We start from the raw sequence: 23,368 nt of genomic DNA, 5'->3' as shown, positions 1-23,368 counted from the left end.
AGAACTGGGTAGATTGTGTTATGCCTCCCCTGAGGCTGCAAGACGAGCATCTGGTAATCTTTACCCTCTCTGGTTGGAAGTGTGTGGAATGAATTTTCACTGGCCAAGATTGAGTTTTGTTTTAATGAAATGACTGTTGATTTGTTTTTTCTTAAAAACACAGTGTTTGGTGGAAATGGTTGTATGATTAAAGAAATTAACTTATTACTATTTTTGTCTAGACTTTCAGACTGCAGTGTAACAGAGGAAGGATACACTGCTCTGGCTGAAGCTCTGAAATCAAACCCCTCATCACACCTGATAGAGCTGGACCTCAGAGGGAACGACCCTGGAGACTCAGGAGTGAAAATGCTTGATGATATCCAAAATAATCAAAATTACAAACTGAAAACACTTAGGTGATTCTTCAAATAAGCAAAAATAATTTCATAAATATTCAACATAAATAAATACTTTAAAGAACCGAGAGCAAATTGGATACGTTTGATAATTGGCTGCAATTTACTATTTATTTGACTAGTCGTTATTATTATTATTAGGTGTCAAGCCCCGAACGGGCGTAGACACCTATTGTTATCGTTAGTTTTCTAATTAGGGGTCAAGCCCCGAACGGGCGTGGACACCTATTGTTATCGTTAGTGTTCCTCTTCCTCAATGGCTGTCAATGGCAGCCCATAGAACCGTACTTAGTAAAGTTATGAAATTTGGCAAACATGTAGAGGCCAGTCTGATAAGTTACTACAGCAACTTTGGTGTGTCTAGCTCAAACCATCTAGCTCCACCAGTCCAAAAAATTGAGGGGCAGGTTGGCACACAATATGTATTGGGTGCTAATATCAGAATCAGCACCGCAGTGACACACATACACACACACACACACACATTCTCACATTTCTCACATTCTGGGGTCCACCTCATTTTTGTACCCTTATGGGGTCCACCCTTTCCAAAGGTCCTACAACTCTGTAAAAAATCAGGCATGACCAAAAAAAATTCCTAATCATAACCATCACTTCAATTTAATAAAATTCTAAACTTTTTCAAAAAAGGATTTTGGCCCCTTGTGAGGCCCAGTTTCTAGCGGAGTACCCTTGTGAGGTCCAGTTTCACACACACACATATTTCACGTTTTTATAGCTTAGCAAGGACCAAAAAAATTATCTGGAGATATTAAGAGTTTCTTTGTTTGAACTTGATTGAATCCAGGACTGCATCAGGGATTTTATTCTAATTTACATCCTCTACATCCCATATCCATTTATTTTGCACCAACCGACAGACATGATTGTCACAATGGTAATGACCGCTGGTGCAAATTCATGGTGAATTTCCAAATCAAACCTCTCAAACACCATACTGTGTTAATATCAGGCTTTGCCAGGCTAACAAAAAGTAATATTTTACATTAAACATGGCATAAAATAGTCTCTTAACAACAGGTTTTGTCTTCAACAAGCATCTTTATGTTTGAAAAAGTGCAGATCAACATAAATTAGAACAGTGTGCACAGTACACATTCAGTACAAAAAAATATGTAAATAAAATATACAGCTTTCAGAACAACAATGAACAAGAACAATTAATACAACTAAAACAAAACAATAAACACCATTAACAAAGTGTTTAGACAAAACTTACACTCTTTCATTCAAGTTTTCTCCTTTGTGAAGCAATGCGGTTTTTAACAAAATATTTGACTGCTTTCCAGTCTCTGGTTCCCAGGGAAGGTTCTGCAGCAATACATTGCTGACAGTCTTCCTTACCTGGTACTACGTTCATTACTAGGAACCTTCTCAAACGCCTTTCAACTGCAGCGCATTCGTCCGGTCCCCAGCTTCTTTTTATTGCAGTTTGTTTACCTAGGTAGAAAGAAAAGAAAGTTAGCCCATTCTTGACCAACTAAAAATAGCTGTTTAACGTAAATCTCCACAGATTTGGTTCTGCGACAGTTTGAAACACAAAATTTGGAGTAGATTCTATCTACATGGCTACACAAGACAGCAAAATTTATTAATCATATTTTTCATGTTTTAATTGGAAGATAAATTTGTTCAAGTTAAATATTAGACTAATATTAATAACTAGTAGACAGTGTGCTTTAACTCCCTTTATTTGAATATATTGTCTTCTGGTAAGGTAGGATTCTGACTTTTGTGTATTATCTGCTTAACTCACTTTGTTCTAGAGTAATGTGATTTGAATTTTGTTATATGTAAATTCTGTAAATGCCATTGCTCTGCAAGGCTGTTTTCATTCAAACATTTTCTTGTACTGTAAAAGAAGAAAACCCTATAGATGTCAACTTGGCTCAGCTTTGTACCACTCACTCCCATGTAAAGTTGTGCATGAGGTTTCAAACTGTCCATCAATCTGTTTTGCTCATTTATACTCACCTCTCTTTCTTGATTGCTTGGTCTTGCTTTTGGCAGTAGAGGTAAGTACTGCCTGGGCTTCATCTCCTGACCCATCTCCTTCTTGCGTACTGGCAGCTGAGAACAGAAAATATTTCATATAAATACACAAGATAGTACTAGACCACTTTGTAATAATGGGCAACATAGCCATTACTTCATTGATGATTATTAATAATATTGATACCAATAAGTAAACTTCATTATTGGTAATCATTACCAATAATCAAGAAACTATTAAGTAATTATTAACAGTCATTAATAAACTATTACTATTAGTAGATATAAGTAATGGCTACTTTGCTATTTATTGTGGCTCCTTATTATGAATTGTCTTTTAAAATATGACAATTTGTCTTAAATATGAAGTGGCTTTCAAAAACAGGCTACATAAGAATTATTGTGATGCATTACTTTTCTTGTAACTGTGAAAGAAATGAATTTGCAGTGATCCAGAATACACTTTATAAGAATTCAGTGCACTGCATATATAATGATTAAGATACTGGTTACTGGTTATTCCACTAAAGTTACCTATCTGTTTTTATTTTATCTGATTTTGGGCAGACAAGAGTGGAGGTACCTTTTAACAGGGGCACTGTAGCCTCATCTAATCCCTGTGCTTCTTGCAAACCTGCTGACAATAAATGGCACAAACAAAATTCACATGCAGTAGTAAGAATTATTCATATACAATAACTGATCATTCAACCAATTTACAAAACAATCATGAACACAAACCTTCAATGTCTTCTTGTGAATCCTCCATCTCAACAGTTTCTAAAATGGTAATGAATAGAATATGAATAATTTGCAAAGCTAAAACTGTTGCAATCAGCCTACAAAAGTACAACATAAATAGCTTGACTAATAATATAAATTGTATAAAATATTGTCTAAATATTTAGCAGTCGTGTGCACGAGTATGCAGCATTGCATACAGTTGAAAGGATGCTTGATACTGTAACATACCCGACAACGCTATCAAGACTAACAGACAACCCGTAATACCAAGGGCAAACGATTGTGCATTTATATTAAAAAAGCTTGGTGCACAGACTCTGTCATTACTGGGAGACACTACTCAGTTAACCTTGAATTTCTCATGGTTAAATGTAGACCTATTAATCTCCCAATGGAGTTCACCACCACTATTGTTACCACAGTCCCCCAGATGCCAATGCCAAGCTTGCTATGAAGAAATTTTATGCAGCCATTAGCAAACAACAGATTGCTCACCCGGAGGCTGCCTATATAGTTGCAGTTGATTTTAATCACACAAACTTAGACAGTGCTCCCTAAATTTCAACAGCATGTTTCCTGCAATACAAGAGGTAACGAAGCTATGTTTACACAAACATCACTGGAGCTTACACCGTAAACCCCTTCCCGTGCCTGTTTACAGTCAGACACCCATTTCTTTGTTTCTCACCCTACAGTAAGTACTCACTAAGTACAGCATTTCTTTAAGCTAAAGGTAGAGGAATACTTTTCCAACTCCAACCATAGACGCATGTGGCAGGGCATCCAGGCCACCAATGACTATATATGCCCAGCAACTTCCAAGTTAATCACCTAACTTGGGGATATAGGCAACACCACCTCCCTCTGCAATGGATTATGGACTTTCTAACCAACAGACCCCAGCATGTCAGGTCAGGCAACATCCGCTCCGCCACCATCACCCTTAACACAGGTCTACCATAGGGCTGTGCTGGGCCCATTTCTCTATTCCCTCTTTACTCAAGACTGCAGGCCTGTGCATAGATCTAACTCCATAATCAAGTTTGCTGATGACACCACAATGATTGGCCTCATCACCAACCAAAAATGATGAGACAACCTACAGGGAAGAGGTACAGTATCTGGCCGCATGGTGTGCCAACAACAACCTGCTCCTTAAAGCCAGCAGTACAAAGGAGCTCCTCATGGACTTCAGGAGGGCGAGAGGAGGCACACAAGCCCCCATCCACTTTAATGAGTTTCTGGTTGTCTCCAGCTTCAAGTTCCTGGGGATTCACATCTCAGAGGACCTGTCCTGGACCACGAACACCTACAGCCTGGTCAAAAAGGTTCACCAGCACCTGGACTTCTTGTGGACACTGAAGAGACATCACCTGTCTTCGGCCATCCTGGTAAACTTCTATCATTGTGTGATTAAGAGCATCCTGACCAACTGTGTCACAACCACATGCCACTGCAGTGGGAGGTGAGAAAATCACAGGAACTTTGCTTCCAGCCACTGAGGACGTCCAAAGAAATGCTGTCTGCATCAAGCTCATAGCATTCTTAAAGATTGTTTGTGTCAGGACTCAGCCCGGACTTTGGCCACATGTTTTTGTTTATGTTCTGTGTTCACGTGTCTCCCCCTTCCCCCTGGCAGGCACTTCAGGAGCCTCCGGACCTAACAGCATCTTCCAAAGGGCTGTCTCCTTACTGAGCTCTGAATCCCGGTGACACCCCCCCCCCCCCCAACTCATTACATTATGTCAGTAACACCTGTATATGTCAGTATGATATATAACACATTCTATATCATGTCAATAGCACCCAATCTGTTTATCTTGTCCATACCATATTCATCTGTACATTATCCTGTTCATACTGTAAATACTATACATCTTGAACTTGTACATATGTAATGACAAAGTTGAATCTAATCAAATCTAATCTAAGTATGACAAATATGAAAAAGAATTTTAATTTAAAAAAAGCACTGTATGGACATGTCCTTTTTTTAATATTATAAATATTGTAAGATTTATTACCATTCACGTCAATATGAATTTGGTCCAAATTCTTTCCTTTGTATTGTCCTAGCCGTCCTCGTTCCAAAGCCAGAAGAACTTTACTTATTTTCGCTACTTGAAGAGTGCCCTCCGGAAGACGATAGTGCTTTCTATGGACATCTATGTTATGCCCAAGGAAATCTGCTAATTGATCGAGTTCATTATTCTTCAGATTCAGAATGGTCGAGAGGGTGGCAATGTGCTTTCTGAGCTTTGTGGAAGTTAAAACTCTTGGATTTTTAAGAGTTTCACATTCTTCTACAAACTCCTTGAGGCAACTATAACCCCTGAGGCTGTTATCAGAATGTGGCAATGCAAACAAAAATTCATTTTCCCTCAGCACCCCACATTCTTCTCGCTTCTCAGTCAAAAGTTCAAGTGATTCTCTCATGATCGGAGTGAGAAGAAGAGGAACCTTCCTTCCTCTCTTTCCAATGATAGTCATCCGGGCAAAATGTTTGCACAGCTTCTGCTCCAGTGGTGTAAGAGCCAAGTTAACATCATCATGTGTTTCTGATGTGTCTCTAGATAAGTAAGCAGACAAGGATGTTCTGGATACCTCTCCTTCTCTCCGACGGTTGAAAAGGATAACTTGTGCCAGAGTCACTTTAGCAAGGTTTTTCCAGTTTGAGGGTGAAGTCTCTGTTTTCAGAGCAATTAAGTATTGCTGCTGTTTCTCAGACAAATGGGAATGAAGATTTTGGACATCCTGTGTTAATGGTAGCAGTTGAGGAGCATTCCATTTAGCTTGATTAAGCTGAGTTAAGGCCTGGCTCGCTATATCATATTTCCAACTTTCTTGGTAAAGCTGGATGAAATCATCAGCATCTTGGACAGTTTGTTTATCTTTCATCTTCAATCCTTCTGACTTAATAAACAGTGCTAAAGCATGCAAACTGTGGCCAAGTTTTCGAGCAAGAGATGGATGCTGATATTTTCCAGTTTCATCACTGAATCCAGCTAGGTGTCTTGCAGCATTGACAACATTACAATACATGTCTGGTTTTATGAGTTCAGCAACAGTTTTCACAGGTGTGACTTTTTTTGTTTCCAGTACCAGTCTGGCAAGCTCTCTGAGTTTTTGACGAACATACTGGTGTTGGCTCTTTAATTTTTCATTCTTCTTGAACAGTCTATATCCATACTCAAGTATGCGACAGTCTTGCTTAATAGCAACTGTAATCATATCTTGATTCATGCCACTTAAGAACTGCCAATATGCATCAGAAAATCCTTTTGGAGCATTTTCTGCAAAAACACACAACGCTTGGACTCTCGTTTTCCTTGGTTTGGATTTCTGAGGCTTGAATTTGCAGGCCTGAAAATGTCGCCACATTGCTCTTCTTTTGAACAAACCATAGCAGTACACACAATGCATGAATTCTTGTCCCTCCATTTGCTTCTTTGGTTGCTTCCATGGAATGAGTTTGCCTTCCTGGCTCTGCAAAACTTCTGTGTTATATTCAAAGTTCCCTTTATTTCGGATAAGGTCTAATTGTAGTCGCCTTTCTTTTGAATTTTTTGGGAGACTAAATGCTTTTGCAACTTCAATTTTATCACTGTGTTTACGCATCAAGTGTCTGGACATTTTTTGAACCACCTGTCCACAATACAAGCAGTGATGCTTCTTGTTATAACTTCTTGCACCATCCTTTGTCTTCAAAACTGGGTCAACAAAGATACAGTCCCCTTTTTCAAAAGACAGTGAACAACTCTTATTCGTAGAATATGTTTGCACCCCTTCCTCTTCATTCATGATAGCTTTGCTATCAGGAAATATTTGAATAGGGCTTTTATTGGAATACTTCTGACTAGAAGACTTACTCGTGCCCTGACTGGAAGACTTGCTCGTGCTCTGACTAGAAGACTTGCTCGTGCCCTGACTGGAACACTTGCTTGTGCTCTTACTGGAACACTTGCTTGTGCTCTGACTGGGACACTTGCTTGTGCTCTGACTGGGACACTTGCTTGTGCTCTGACTGGGACACTTGCTTGTGCTCTGACTGGGACACTTGCTTGTGCTCTGACTGGGACACTTGCTTGTGCTCTGACTGGGACACTTGCTTGTGCTCTGACTGGGACACTTGCTTGTGCTCTGACTGGGACACTTGCTTGTGCTCTGACTGGAAGACGTGCTCTGACTAGCTAGTTCCAAGCTGCTGTCACTGTCTGTGCTTCGGTCCTTGGGATTTGGAATATATTCATCCCCACTGTCTACATCTGAATCATTTGATTCGACAAAGCTCATCTGAATCTTAAGAAGATAAAAAACAATAAATTACTCATCCAAATACACTAATTTGTATTTTGTGTAGGGATGGTGTGCATTCTACAAGATCTATAAAATTCATAGTACTTTCAGTTTGTGTAAATTTAGAAATAAGAAAAAAATTATGTTTATTAAGCCTAATCCTTGGCATAAATCTACTAACATATTTGGGGAAATATTAATGCAAGAACATATTGATCCATTTAAAAAGCAATAAAAAAAACCAACCAACAACAGTAACAGACAAGCAATGATCGTTTGTATTTATGCGCACAAGCAAGTGAGTCACTCAAATTAGTGAACACTGAGTTTGAGTGGTGCTATGCCTTTAGCGATAATATAAAAGTGTAAGAATAAAGCTTACCGGATGGCAACAGCCTCGCTTCGGCCTTTGTAAAGTCATTTTTGAACTAAAAGTGGAAGGATTCTCAGTAGCATCACTGTCAGTTGAATCATAGAGATCATCAGAGAAATCAAGTACTGGTTTCTGCAAAAAGGGAGATATGTCAATCTACAGTTATCCACTATCATTCATAATATATTAAAATCAACTACAGGGAAACAATTTTGAGGGAAAGAATTTTTTAATTTTGCTTTCAACTAGTTATTAGTATCAAAAGTGGCCAAGAAATACCAGAAAGCTTTTGGTCCTTCTGAGCTTTGGAACAGTATCATCTGTTTGCACGCTGGAATGGTCTTTAACAGAATCTACGTCATCAGTTTCATCCACTATACTCTCATTGGAATCATAAAGAGGATCAGAAATGCCCCAAACTCCAACCATCTAAAACAGGATGTTACATAAGAGAGTTATGTCAGGGTATGGTTGATTTTTCTAATAAAATCACAAGTAAAGGATTTTTTAATACCAGTGGACATTTTACTAGCTGCAAAAGTATTTGAGGCATACTAGAATGTATTCAGCTTTATCATGGTGTGGTCAGAGATTGGTCAGAGATAGGTCAGAGATTGGTCTTTCATACTAAACACACTGGCTTCAGCAGAATTTGAATAATCTATAGTAACAACGCAAATAATCGCATAGGCACTACAAGATGAGAGAATTGATGGAAGTAAATATATCTAAAATATTCGTCATTACCTGTGTACCACCTTTAAGGGTGTTTGAATCATGATAGGAACTCTCAGGCTCTATTGGTACAGAAGAAGCCTGTTTAATTGTCACCTAAAATATAGATCAAAACTAAAAATTAATTACACGCTAATAGTAAACATTAATCTGTAGAGTAATCCCATGCAAAATCATTTCTACAGCAGTATATAACAGAGCCCAGTGCCTTTAATGGACTTTTATAGAAGTTCCAACAGGTCTCACAATAACATGTAGGGCATTGAAAGCTATCTCATTTTAGATACTGGTCTTAAACCAACCTCAGCTGAGAATGTGTACAATTCTGCATGTAATAAGTCAGGTTTTGATACTGAAGCCTGTTGCCCAAATGAAATACCATCACTTAAAGTAAGGTCCAATCGGAAGGGCCCCATAAGGACAAGACTAGGAACAAGAGTGTGTGTGTGTGTGTGTGAATATAAGTCGAACAACAAAACCTACAAAGCTGTTCAGGCGGGCCCCACAAGGGCAACACTAGAAACGTATGTGTGCAAGTATGACTAGAGACATCAGGGCTGGACTGAAAGGGTGTTTGTCAGAATAAGTCCAATACCCAATGACCTACTCTGTAAAGTGAAGTCAAAATACCAATATGAACAACTGCCTGTCTTGGTTGTGGAACTACATAGGGTACAATTCAACATGAATTGTAAAGACAGCCTACACATCATTCCATTACCTGTGTGTTAGCATCCTCCGCCTGGGATTTTTGTAGGGTACTCGGATCAGAGACCATCTCAGAGTCTGCTGCCACAGGAGAAGGCTGCTTATTAGTCACCTGAAAGACAGAACAATACTATGAGCATGTAATTCATTCTTAGTCATCATGAATGTGGAGATACACTGAAGTTTCAACAATATACTCGTGCAAAATCATTTCTACAGCAGTATATAACAGAGCCCAGTGCCTTTAATGGACTTTTATAGAAGTTCCAACAGGTCTCACAATAACATGTAGGGCATTGAAAGCTATCTCATTTTAGATACTGGTCTTAAACCAACCTCAGCTGAGAATGTGTACAATTCTGCATGTAATAAGTCAGATTTTGATACTGAAGACTGTTGCCCAAATGAAATACCATCACTTAAAGTAAGGTCCAATCGGAAGGGCCCCATAAGGACAAGACTAGGAACAAGAGTGTGTGTGTGTGTGTGTGAATATAAGTCGAACAACAAAACCTACAAAGCTGTTCAGGCGGGCCCCACAAGGGCAACACTAGAAACGTATGTGTGCAAGTATGACTAGAGACATCAGGGCTGGACTGAAAGGGTGTTTGTCAGAATAAGTCCAATACCCAATGACCTACTCTGTAAAGTGAAGTCAAAATACCAATATGAACAACTGCCTGTCTTGGTTGTGGAACTACATAGGGTACAATTCAACATGAATTGTAAAGACAGCCTACACATCATTCCATTACCTGTGTGTTAGCATCCTCCGCCTGGGATTTTTGTAGGGTACTCGGATCAGAGACCATCTCAGAGTCTGCTGCCACAGGAGAAGGCTGCTTATTAGTCACCTGAAAGACAGAACAATACTATGAGCATGTAATTCATTCTTAGTCATCATGAATGTGGAGATACACTGAAGTTTCAACAATATACTCGTGCAAAATCATTTCTACAGCAGTATATAACAGAGCCCAGTGCCTTTAATGGACTTTTATAGAAGTTCCAACAGGTCTCACAATAACATGTAGGGCATTGAAAGCTATCTCATTTTAGATACTGGTCTTAAACCAACCTCAGCTGAGAATGTGTACAATTCTGCATGTAATAAGTCAGGTTTTGATACTGAAGACTGTTGCCCAAATGAAATACCATCACTTAAAGTAAGGTCCAATCGGAAGGGCCCCATAAGGACAAGACTAGGAACAAGAGTGTGTGTGTGTGTGTGTGAATATAAGTCGAACAACAAAACCTACAAAGCTGTTCAGGCGGGCCCCACAAGGGCAACACTAGAAACGTATGTGTGCAAGTATGACTAGAGACATCAGGGCTGGACTGAAAGGGTGTTTGTCAGAATAAGTCCAATACCCAATGACCTACTCTGTAAAGTGAAGTCAAAATACCAATATGAACAACTGCCTGTCTTGGTTGTGGAACTACATAGGGTACAATTCAACATGAATTGTAAAGACAGCCTACACATCATTCCATTACCTGTGTGTTAGCATCCTCCGCCTGGGATTTTTGTAGGGTACTCGGATCAGAGACCATCTCAGAGTCTGCTGCCACAGGAGAAGGCTGCTTATTAGTCACCTGAAAGACAGAACAATACTATGAGCATGTAATTCATTCTTAGTCATCATGAATGTGGAGATACACTGAAGTTTCAACAATATACTCGTGCAAAATCATTTCTACAGCAGTATATAACAGAGCCCAGTGCCTTTAATGGACTTTTATAGAAGTTCCAACAGGTCTCACAATAACATGTAGGGCATTGAAAGCTATCTCATTTTAGATACTGGTCTTAAACCAACCTCAGCTGAGAATGTGTACAATTCTGCATGTAATAAGTCAGGTTTTGATACTGAAGCCTGTTGCCCAAATGAAATACCATCACTTAAAGTAAGGTCCAATCGGAAGGGCCCCATAAGGACAAGACTAGGAACAAGAGTGTGTGTGTGTGTGTGTGTGAATATAAGTCGAACAACAAAACCTACAAAGCTGTTCAGGCGGGCCCCACAAGGGCAACACTAGAAACGTATGTGTGTAAGTATGAAAGGGTGTTTGTCAGAATAAGTCCCATCACCAAATTAATCACCTTGACTGATAACCAACTCACCTTTATGCGCCACGGCCATTTGAAATCTCCATAGTTGTAATCAAGTTCAGTTCCTGCTTCTATATGCCTCACAGCGAATAAACACAAATGTGGCCTGTCATTTACAATGACTTTTTTCATTACACAATTAGGGAATTTATGGTTGTCATTTACTAGTCTTCCAAGAGACCCATCTTCTTTGGATGCATCAATACTAAATAAAAGTGGAATAAAAAAAAAACAGTCATTAAAATGTTATTAAGTGACTGAACTGTATAAATCATTCAAAACTGAGTTTCTGTTATCTGGTCCTGTTTACATTTATTCATCAGCTACTCAACACAATTTTTTGATATCTTAATGAAAGGTGCTGTGCTCTCTCTAAAAAAACAAGCATATTGCTTACCACCATTTTTGGTTTTTCCATTCAAATTCATAAAGAAATGTACTCTGAGTCTTAGAGTAGTGTCTTGACTGGCATTTGTCCAGTGAAATAAGTTCACCCCTGTACTCCAAGACAAAAGCCCCTTGTTCAATTGGCTGGGAAGTGAAAACTCCTCTTCCTATAAGGACAAGTAATTCGATATACATTTAATAAGAAGAATCATTGGGGCATCTTAAGCTTTCACATACAGCATGACCAACTGCTCATAAATGAAATGTCGCATTACCACCATGTCAAAACTATGTTTTGTTCTGCTGCCTCTAAAAACAATGCAGCTGCATATCTAGTGTTTTACCGCAATGACACCCTTTTGTACTACTATAATATGTTGCCCCTTAAAGAACCTGACAACCTTGTACCTTTGTTGGCGTCGATGAATTTTTCTATTAGCCATGGCTTGTCCCTCGATGACCGTATATACGACGTTGCATCATCAATGGGCCGTGTTCTGGATTTCCTTTTGAACATTATGGGTCTATAAAATATTTTTAAATTGTTACACAAGTAGCCAGCATGAAATCTGCCTCCTGAAAAACTATAATTCATATAACAATCATCCTGAATTTTTAATGTCTGGTACAAATGAAGTAACATTCATTTAAAGATAACTATGAAAGAAAAGATTATGCCGAGCTCTGCTATATTGTTTAGTATATGTAACTGGTGCAATCATGTTACTCTACTGACATTATGATCTTCTCATTTATTAACAAGACAGTCAAATTTTTAATGTGGGTCAACAACTCTGTGTCTAAAAGTGTTAATGATGGACAGACAAAAGCACCATATGTGACCCAAGCCATTTAAACATTAAAAGGACCTGAGTTACATTGGGGTTAATTCGGACTTAATTGGGCTATTAATTGATAATTACACAGTTCGATGTATAAATGAATAAGTTTAACTAACTAAATAATAATGAATAAATGTACATGCATTTCGTTTTATTAGAAAAAATTTATTAATAAATTAGCCGCGGTGTCGCTAACGCTAGCCGTGATGTAGCTAACGCTAGCGCTAGCCGTGATGTAGCTAACGCTAGTGCTAGCCGTGATGTAGCTAACGCTAGCGCTAGCCGTGTCTGTAGCTAACGCTAGCCGCTTCTGTAGCTAACGCTAGCGCTAGCCATATATGTAGTTAGCGCTAGCCGTGTTTGTAGCTAACGCTAGCGCTAACCGCGTTTGTAGCTAGCTAGCGCTACAACTAATCTCACTAATCTAATCTCACTAATCTAATCTCACTAATCTAATTGGGGCTCGGTGTAGTGCGCACCCAATATAAGAGGTATATTGTCGTGTGATAAGTATGTATACTTTCCCCTTGTATATTACTGTAGTATAGCTGCAAGTAACTGGGCACCTAATAATAAAAAATTAACAATCTGAAATTTAACTCACCTCTTACTCATAACAGCACGTCCTTTCTTTGTGAAACCTCGTGATGAAGATCCACAATTCCTTTCTCTCACTGTAGCAAATCTCGTAATAACCACCTGACCGAATTATTCAATAAAACTTTATTTAAATTACAAGAGTGTGTGTGAGCTCACACACATTCCGGGCCCATCGGACAGGTCCAAATTTACTTAGGGGGCGCTCGAGAACTCAGGTCCCACACACTCGTACCCAGTTTTTGCTACGTTGTGGGCCAAGTAAAAAAAACACATTAGGCATATCAGGGGAGTATCCTGAGCATGTTAAAATGAAAAAACGTTGTGGGGTCCGGCATTTTGGACCCCACAACGTAGTTGGGCCCCACACCGTTGGTGTGCTCCCGGTGACCGGACCCAACAAAGTAAGAAATGTGAGAACACACACACACACACACACACACACACACACACACACACACACAGACACACACAGACACACACAAACACAGACTCACACACACACACAGACACACACACACACAGACATTTCACAACGTTTCGTGACTGCGCCACCTAGTGGCCACAAGATTTTCTCGTTAAATCCAGTATTTTACGAATGCAATGCCATATCACTACGAAACTTGGTATGGTTCATCAGCGACATATTCTGAGTGCATCTGATTGGCTTGACCCCGGAATTGCTGCTTGCAGCTATTATTATTATTATTATTATTATTATTATTATTATTATTATTATTATTAAACCGCTGACAGGCCAGACAAAGAGCGGTTCAAAAAAACCCTTATGAGTAAAGTCAAACCAAGGTCCGTGACGTCGCCCGGTAAGGCGCAACCGGGGCCCCACCCTAGAGCCAGGCCCGGGGTTGGGGCTCGTATGCGAGCGCCTGGTTGCCGGGTCTTGCCCCACGGGGCTCGGCCGGGCTCAGCCCGAAAGATCGACGTGGGGCCGATCTCCTGTGGGCCCACCACCTGCAGGAGAAACCGTAAGGGGCCGGTGCAATGTGGATTGGGTGGCAGTCGAAGGCGGGGGCCTCGGCGACCCAATCCCCAGACACAGAATCTGGCACTAGGGACATGGAATGTCACCTCGCTGGGGGGGAAGGAGCCTGAGCTGGTGCGGGAGGTTGAGAGATACCAACTAGATATAGTTGGGCTCACCTCCACACACAGCTTGGGCTCTGGAATCCAACTCCTTGAGAGAGGCTGGACTCTCTACTACTCTGGAGTTGCCCATGGTGAGAGCCGGCGGGCTGGTGTGGGCTTGCTCATAGCCCCCCAGCTCAACAACCATGTGTTGGAGTTCACCCCGGTGAACGAGAGGGTCGTTTCCCTGCGCCTTCGGGTTGGGGATATGTCTCTCATGGTTATTTGTGCTTATGGGCCAAATGGCAGTGTAGAGTCCCCGACATTCTTGGCATGTCTGGAAGGGGTGCTGGAAAGTGCTCCGACTGGGGACTCCGTCGTTCTACTGGGGGACTTCAACACTCACGTGGGCAGTGACAGTGACACCTGGAGGGGCGTGATTGGGAGGAATAAAGACACAATATACAAAGACACTCGGGTAAAGAGAGGGGCGGAGCTGTCAACTGATCACCACCTGGTGGTGAGTTTGATCCGATGGCGGGGGAGGAAGTTGGACAGACTTGGCAAACCCAAACATACTGTGAGGGTCTGCTGGGAACGTTTGACAGAGTCTCCGGTCAGAGAGATCTTCAACTCCCACCTCCAGCAGAGCTTCAACCAGATCCCGAGGGAGGTTGGAGACATTGAGTCCGAGTGGACCATGTTCTCCACCTCCATTGTCGACGCGGCCGCTCGGAGCTGGGAGGTAGGGGACAGTGCCTCTGGACTGGCAGACTGGGGTGGTGGTCCCTCTGTTTAAGAAGGGGGACCGGAGGGTGTGTTCCAACTATAGGGGGATCACACTCCTTAGCCTCCCCGGAAAAGTCTATGCCAGGGTACTGGAGAGGAGAATTCGGCCAATAGTCGAACCTCGGATTCAGGAGGAACAATGCGGGTTTCGTCCCGGTCGTGGAACACTGGACCATCTCTATACCCTCGCCAGGTTGCTGGAGGGTTCATGGGAGTTTTCCCAACCAGTTCACATGTGTTTTGTGGATCTGGAGAAGGCTTTCGACTGTGTCCCTCGTGGTGACCTGTGGGGGGTGCTCTGGGAGTATGGGGTCCGTGGCCCTCTGTTAAGGGCTGTCCGGTCCCTATATGACCGGAGCAGGAGTTTGGTTCGCATTGCCGGCAGTAAGTCAGACTTGTTCCCGGTGCATGTTGGACTCCGGCAGGGCTGCCCTTTGTCACCGGTCCTGTTCATTACTTATATGGACAGGATTTCTAGGCGCAGTATGGGGCCGGAGGGAGTCCGGTTTGGGGACCACAAGATTTCGTCTCTGCTTTTTGCAGATGATGTTGTCCTGCTGGCTTCCTCAAACCAGGACCTTCAGCGTGCACTGGGATGGTTTGCAGTCGAGTGTGAAGCGGCGGGGATGAGAATCAGCACCTCCAAGTCCGAGGCCATGGTTCTCAGTCGGAAAAGGGTGGCTTGCCCCCTTCAGGTTGGTGGAGAGCTCCTGCCTCAAGTGGAGGAGTCTAAGTATCTTGGGGTCTCGTTTACGAGTGAGGGAAGGATGGAGCGGGAGATCGACAGGCGGATTGGTGTATCTTCTGCAGTGATGCGGTCGATATACCGATCTGTTGTGGTAAAGAAAGAGCTGAGCCATAAGGCGAAGCTCTCTATTTACCGGTCGATCTACGTTCCTACCCTCACCTATGGTCATGAGCTTTGGGTCATGACCGAAAGGACGAGATCCCAGATACAGGCGGTCGAAATGAGTTTCCTCCGCAGGGTGGCTGGGCGCTCCCTTAGAGATAGGGTGAGGAGCTCGGTCACTCAGGAGGAGCTCAGATTGGAGCCGCTGCTCCTCCACATCGAGAGGAGTCAGCTGAGGTAGCTCGGGCATCTGTTTCGGATGCCTCCTGGACGCCTCCCTGGGGAGGTGTTCTGGGGATGTCCAGGAGGACCCGGGGAAGACCTAGGACACGCTGGAGGGACCATGTCTCTCGGCTGGCCTGGGAACGCCTCTGTATTCCCCCGGAAGAGTTGGAGGAAGTGTCTGGGAAGAGGGAAGTCTGGGCATCCCTGCTTAGACTGCTGCCACCGCAACCCGGCCCTGGATAAGCGTTAGAAGATGGATGGATGGATGGATTATTATTATTATTCCTCTTCTGCCATTGAAGTCAATGGCAGCCCATAGAACCGTACATAGGAAAGTAATGAAATTTGGCACACATGTAGAGGCCAGTCTTATAAGTTATAGCAACTTTGGTGTGTCTAGCTCAAACCCTCTAGCTCCACCAGTCCAAACAATTTGAGGGGCAGGTTGGCACACAATATGTATTGGGTGCTAATATCAGAATCAGAATCAGCACCACAGTATCACACACATGCTCACACACGCTCACACACGCTCACACACGCTCACACACACACAGAGACATTTCGCAACGTTTCGTGACAGCGCCACCTAGACTTTCAAGTTTATGAATGCAATGCCATATCGCTACGAAACTTGCTATCGTTCATCAGCGACATATTCTGAGCGCATATTTACATATACATTTATGGCATTTAGCAGACACCCTTATCCAGAGTGACTTACAACTGAGCAACTGAGGGTTAAGGGCCTTGCTCAGGGGCCCAGCAGTGGCAGCTTGGACCTTCCGATCAGTATCCCAACACCTTAACCACTGAGCTACCACATCCCCATATGATTGGCTTGACCCCGGAATCGCTGCTTATTTATTATTATTATTATTATTATTATTATTATTATTATGTTCTTGCAGGTTGATAAAAAGCTCTGCTGCACAGGAGGCCTGTAAATGGCTGAATTCAGTTGTACATGAAAACACTTTACTCCTAAAAGAGCTAGATCTGAGCAGGAAGGAAACAGGAGACTCAGGAATGAAGAAGCTCTCAGATCTGATGAAAGACTCACACTGTAAATTTCAGAAAATAAAGTAAGTGTTCTGATGTTTGTATTGTAATGTTTCAGTTTCAGTCTGGTTTATAAGCAGAATATTTTCATCTGCCATGCAGTGTGATAGGAAACAGTTTTGAACTGCATTGTGTGATGAGCAACTAAGGAGAGATTTTAGACACAACACACTTCAGTAGTTCCTTCCATTACAGGAGTGTCCAGATGACTTTGGCCATGTAGTGTAGTGTTCATTTGTAATTTTAATAGTAACTTTAAACACTACTGACTGAGGAAGACAATCATTAAGTTATTATTAGAACAAAATGATAGGGATTATTTACAGAGATATTGTAAAGGAAAGTTCTTTAGCTGCCATTTTGCCATGTGATGTTTGCCTGTTCACTTAGATTTTACAAAGGATCAAAACTCCTGTAGACAAATGTCAACCAACAGAAATAATCATATTCTACAGATTCAGTACTGCAGCTGACACTTTCATTTTCTCCTTTCAGGCTCAGTGAGTGTAACATGACAGAGAGAAGCTGCAGGTCTTTACACACAGTTCTCAGCTCAGAATCCTCCAAGCTGACTGAGGTGGATCTGAGCAGTAATCCTCTGGAGGACTCAGGAGTGAAGCAGCTTTGTGCTGGACTGAGGAGTCCAAACTGTAAACTGGAGACACTGAGGTCAGTTCATCTTTATTATTCAAGTTCAGGTTTCAAGTTAGAAGTTAAAATTGATTGAAATGCTTGTAGTGAGGACCATGGTTAGGCAATAAGTAAGCAGCATACAGGGAAATACCAGGGGTCAGACACCAGACATCTAACAACTAACAGAAACAAAAGGCTTGGTAATTCCAGGTGTAACACAAACTGAGCTTTACATCGTCACAATGTGAGATGTGAAAGAACAGGAACAGGAGAGTGCGAGAAAGTTAGGGGTAATGGGTTCTGGGACGTGTTGTCTGAAGTGACTGTAGGCCACAGTGCATTCTGGGAAACTGAGTTCATTGACAGAGTTGTCCTGACACTAGAAAAATAGTAATACTGCCCTTTCATTAATTGATTAACCTAGAAGTGTTGATTATTTGGAAAATAATTTTAGGTTTATGATCAGGTAGCTAGAAACTACCAAGATGTTCAAACCTTTAAAGAAAACATTACAGTTACCTTTTAATTCTGATTCTGATATCCATTTACACCACCAAGCAAAAGCATTTTAAACTAAATTCTACAATTTAGATCTAGATTTAGATTTCTGTCATGAATAAATAATAATAGACATTTGTTCTCACAGACTTTCAGACTGCGGTATAACAGAGGAAGGATACATTGCTCTGTCTGAAGCTCTGAAATCATCTCACCTGATAGAGCTGGATCTCAGAGGGAACAACCCTGGAGCATCAGGAGTGAAGCTGCTCACTGATTTACTACAGGATCCAGACTGTAAACTAAACACACTGAGGTGATTCTTCTATAAACAAATACAATTAATTCAATATTAAATATAAATGAATTATATAACCTAATAACTAATAACCTTCATAGTTTATTTGTGGAAAAAAGATTAAGTTTGTAACTTAATGAGATTTACATTCAATTTTTAAAATCATGACATAAGTAAAAGCAGCCATACTGTTCTCATTAATATGGGTCTAATTATACTGTAAACACTAAATAAAAATGACTTTCTGCAGGTTGTTGAAGAGCTCTGCTGCACAGGAGGCCTGTACTTGGCTAAATTCCACTATAGGTACAAACTGTTTACTCCTAAAAGAGCTGGATCTGAGCAGGAATGAACCAGGAGACTCAGGAGTGAAGCAGCTCTCTGCTCTGATGGAAGACTCTCACTGTAAATTTCAGATAATTAAGTAAGTTTTCTTATATATGTTTCTCTATCAGCTGAGTTTTATTAATAACATGTTTTTAATGAGACCTGCCATTATGTAAACACCAAGTATTCACTAATGTAATTTTAATTACATTTTTGTTTTCTATAATTGATGAAACAACAGAATTTATCCTGTCTTTCTCCAGAGGAACCTCATATATAGGTCTTATAGAGACACCTGGGTCCTGTTACATCACTGAAAAGTGTTAAGTTATTGAACAGAAGTAGAAATGATCAACATGTTCAACATTTTAGTTAAATCTTAAAACAGGATTTAATCACTAAGACATAATGTCAATTAAAAGAGGAAATTCTTTTTAATTCTGTTATAAATAACCACTAATGACCTCTAATGATCCAAATTTACCCAGAATACTTACTTTGGTCCACATGATAATACAATGACTTCCGTCATGTCTACAGAATGAAGACTGAGTTTGTAGTTCTGCTAACATGATGTTTCTTATTTAGGCTGAATAAATGTAATCTGACTGTGGAGAGCTGTTCAGCTTTAGCCAGCGCTCTGAAATTCCAGTTCTGTAGTGTGAGAGAACTGGACCTGAGTGAAAACAGTCTGCAGGATTCAGGAGTCACTCAGCTTTCTGCTGGACTGAAACATCAACACTGTAAACTGGAGATACTGAGGTAAGTTTATTTCTTATAGAGTGATGACGAGCAGTCAGATAATAAACCTCAGTAAATGTTGGTGATTAAAGTTCTTAAATACTAAAATCTTTTCTCCCTTCCTGACTTTATATTTAGGCTTAAAACATGTGATTTAATGGAGGAAAGTTGTTCAGCTCTAGCTGAAGTTCTCAGTTCTGAATATTCCCATCTGAGAGAACTGGACCTGAGTAACAACAGTCTGCAGGATTCAGGAGTCACTCAGATTTCTGCTGGACTGAAACATCAACACTGTAACCTGGAGATACTGAGGTAAGTTAAAAAATGTAAAATGTGGGTGAATTTTGGTATATAGGCACTTATTGTGTTGAATTTGTACGTTTATTGTTCCTCTGATTTCCTCTGATTTCATCAGGCTTAACACATGTTCTATAACTGATGGAAGCAGTTCAGCTCTAGCTGAAGTTCTCAGTTCTGAATATTCCCATCTGAGAGAACTGGACCTGAGTAACAACAGTCTGCAGGATTCAGGAGTCACTCAGCTTTCTGCTGGACTGAAGAATCCACAGTCTGCACTCACAATACTGAGGTGAAGTAAAAGCTGAAATCATGACTAAGTCTACATTTAATAAACAGCCACAGTGAAGCATCAAAGTATTTTTATATACTAGTTTAAATGACTGTGGAATTAAAATGAAATGTGTAATTTAATTAAATGATTTGTGTGTAACTGAAATGTGCATAGGTTGTACAGACTTTAATTGCTTTAGTTAATTGCTGTTAAATTTTTGTGTATCCATATTCTAAAGAGAAAAACTGAATAAATTAGAACACATTGTAATTACAAAATTTGTTATAATTAAAAAAAATAGATTGTTAGATTTAGGATATTAGGTTTAGGATATTTTGAAAGAAAAATTAATTTTGTTTTTTCAGGTTAATGGACAATAATATCAGAGAGGAAGGATACACTGTTCTGTCTGAAGCTCTGAAATCATATCACCTGATAGAGCTGGATCTCAGAGGGAACGACCCTGGAGCATCAGGAGTGAAGCGGCTCACTGATTTACTACAGGATCCAGACTGTAAACTGAACACACTGAGGTTTATATTATTAAATCATTAAGAGAATAATTTATAATATACATATCAGGACTACATGTAAATATGTTCCATATGTTTTACTTTATTGTTTTTTTTAATGTGTTATGGACTACAGGGATGTTTCAGGGTTTTTTTGTTTGAATGTTAAAAGGGAAGTATAAAACAACTTTAACACTAAACTTAGCACCACTAATCATTACAGAAATAGAAAACTTTCCTGCATCTAGACATTAAAATTAAATGTAACACACTGATCCATGAACCGTGTTGAATGAAGAAGAAGTCATGGTCTGAGTTTTTCCTCTTGTATAAAATCTTCTTTCTCTCTTTCTCTCTTTCTGCAGGTTGTTGAAAAGTTCTGCTGCACAGGAAGGTTGTGATTTCCTTTCTAGAGTTCTGGGTGTGAACCCCTTACTGCAGAGAGAACTCAATGTGAGTGAGAAAATATCTGGAGACTCGCAGGTGAAGCAGCTCTCTGCTCTTCTGGAGGATTCACACTGCAGACCAGAGAGACTCAAGTTAGTATTGATGACTTATTTATACTTAAACACTAGTGTATTCCTTTTGGAATGTAATAACGCTATATAATGTCATTAATGAAATATTTTAGTCTACTTTTAAACTGTATATTTTACATTAAACAATATAAAACTACATTTAAACAGAAGAGACACATGAGAGATGATGGAAAATAATGGTGGCCACACAAAATATTGACACTTTGGGCCCAATTTCAAAATTTTCTTTTAGGGGTGTGAAAATGGTGGTTTAGTGGTGTAGACATAAATGTCTGTGTGTTGAGTTATTTTAAAAGGACAGAAAATTTGCACTGTTATACAAGCTGTACACTCACTACTTTACATTGGAGCACAGGGTCATTTCTTCAGTGTCACATGAAAAGATATAATAAAACATTTACAAAAATGTGAGGGGTGTAGTTACTTCTGTCAGATCCTGCAAATATAATGAACCAGATCAGTTTATTCTGGGCTGTTTGAAACCACCACAAGTCTGCTTCATTCTCTTAGTTGTGTAATTAGTGTTGTGTAATTGTATTCTAGGTTGTATAATTACAGTCTCTCTCTCTCTCTCTCTCTCTCTCTCTCTCTCTCTCTCTCTCTCTCTCTCTCTCTCTCTCTCTCTCTCTCTCTCTCTGTCTGTCTCTGTAGGTTGTATAAATGCAGTCTCACTGAAGATGACTGTACTGCTGTTGTAGCAGCTCTGAGAACAAACCCCTCACACCTCAAGGAGCTGGACCTGAGTGACAATACAATTGGAGACACAGGAGTGAAGCAGCTCTGTGATCTACTGAAGACCTCAAACTGCAGTCTGGAGAAACTGAAGTAAATTATTTTTTGTTTAAAAACAAAACCAATGAGAGATAATACTCTCAAATTAAATTAAATTAAAATTCCTTATCTTGCATAATTTTACTGTATAAATAAGTCAAATAAACTATTAAAACATTAATCTAAGTCCCTTAATTATAAACAGGTAACACCTGTAGCTTAATTAATCTAATTACATGAATCTCCTGTGAAATGTGACATGTGATTCTCTTAAATAATGGTTCTAACTGTTGTCTACTGGCCTGTACTGAGATTATTATTAATTACAAAGCCTTCAGTGATGCTCTGTCACTGTCATGTCACTGTCTCACTGTGAAATGTCCTTTATTAATATTTTCTTTCAGAATAAATAACTGTAATCTCACACAAACACAATGTGGTGATCTGGCTAAAGCTCTGGAATCAAACTCCTCATCACCTCTGAAAGAGCTGGATCTCAGAGGGAACTACAGTGTGACAGGATGGAACATTTTTAGTTATTTTATAGGGAATCCAAACTCTAAGCTGATTTTGAGGTGAGTTTCTGATTTACATTAATGTATTTTTTTTTTTAAAACACTGGAAATATTTTACACTGTAGTTAATGGTGCTTGCAAAGCAACATTCTTATCTTGCATACTTATTATAATTCTTCCGGACAAAAAATCGGCGTAACTTGTCCCGCAGCTTTTGTCCTACACCCATGAATGAGGTGTCAAATTGACCGGCTCATTGAGTCCAAACCCTCAGTAGCCACTTTTGGACACAAAATGTCCAAACCCTCAGTAGCCACTTTTCTCCAAACGTATTGGCACCCCACCGGGTATTCTGGTGACGGCACTCGACACCACGTGACGTCACATGTAGCCCCATCCCCACAATAAGCGAAATCAAAAAGTTAGCACAACATGGACATGTCATATATCAAAACACTCAGCCCGATGAGGGGAACTGCCTCACGTGTATTCTGGTCACGTCACGTGATGTCACGTGAAAATAAAAAATTTGTACAACATGGACATGTGACATGAAAACACTCAGAACAATGAGGGGACCTTGCTCGCGGGTATTCTGATGACGTCACGTGACGTCATGAGATGTCACGTGAAAATCAACATTTAGCACAACATGGACATGTGACATATCAAAACACTCAGCACAATGAGGGGAACTGCCTCACATGTAAGCTGGTGGCGTCACGTCACAAGATGTCACGTGAAA

The 23,368-nt window shown here is 40.4% G+C and overlaps 1 protein-coding gene across 21 annotated transcripts in view; it reads left to right on the top strand.

Moving 5' to 3' along the window:
- LOC113634383 overlaps window positions 1-23,368 on the top strand; it is a 304,384-nt gene that overhangs the window by 72,106 nt on the left and 208,910 nt on the right. For 14 of the 21 annotated variants that reach the window (XM_047822094.1, XM_047822091.1, XM_047822076.1 and 11 more), the window contains 12 exons: window positions 222-398; window positions 17,068-17,241; window positions 17,714-17,887; window positions 18,498-18,665; window positions 18,898-19,071; window positions 19,563-19,736; window positions 19,854-20,027; window positions 20,131-20,304; window positions 20,652-20,819; window positions 21,164-21,337; window positions 21,989-22,162; window positions 22,513-22,683. In XM_047822094.1, coding sequence (XP_047678050.1) covers window positions 222-398; window positions 17,068-17,241; window positions 17,714-17,887; window positions 18,498-18,665; window positions 18,898-19,071; window positions 19,563-19,736; window positions 19,854-20,027; window positions 20,131-20,304; window positions 20,652-20,819; window positions 21,164-21,337; window positions 21,989-22,162; window positions 22,513-22,683 — 2,076 coding nt within the window. The remainder of the gene's footprint in view (window positions 1-221; window positions 399-17,067; window positions 17,242-17,713; window positions 17,888-18,497; window positions 18,666-18,897; window positions 19,072-19,562; window positions 19,737-19,853; window positions 20,028-20,130; window positions 20,305-20,651; window positions 20,820-21,163; window positions 21,338-21,988; window positions 22,163-22,512; window positions 22,684-23,368) is intronic. The other 7 variants (XM_047822088.1, XM_047822083.1, XM_047822077.1 and 4 more) reach the window with 6 other exon arrangements.

This window comes from Tachysurus fulvidraco, chromosome 13 (assembly GCF_022655615.1).
Source record: "Tachysurus fulvidraco isolate hzauxx_2018 chromosome 13, HZAU_PFXX_2.0, whole genome shotgun sequence".
Lineage (NCBI taxonomy): Eukaryota > Metazoa > Chordata > Actinopteri > Siluriformes > Bagridae > Tachysurus > Tachysurus fulvidraco.
The sequence above is the reverse complement of the archived record's forward strand: the minus strand, read 5'-3'. Positions and strand labels throughout refer to the sequence as shown.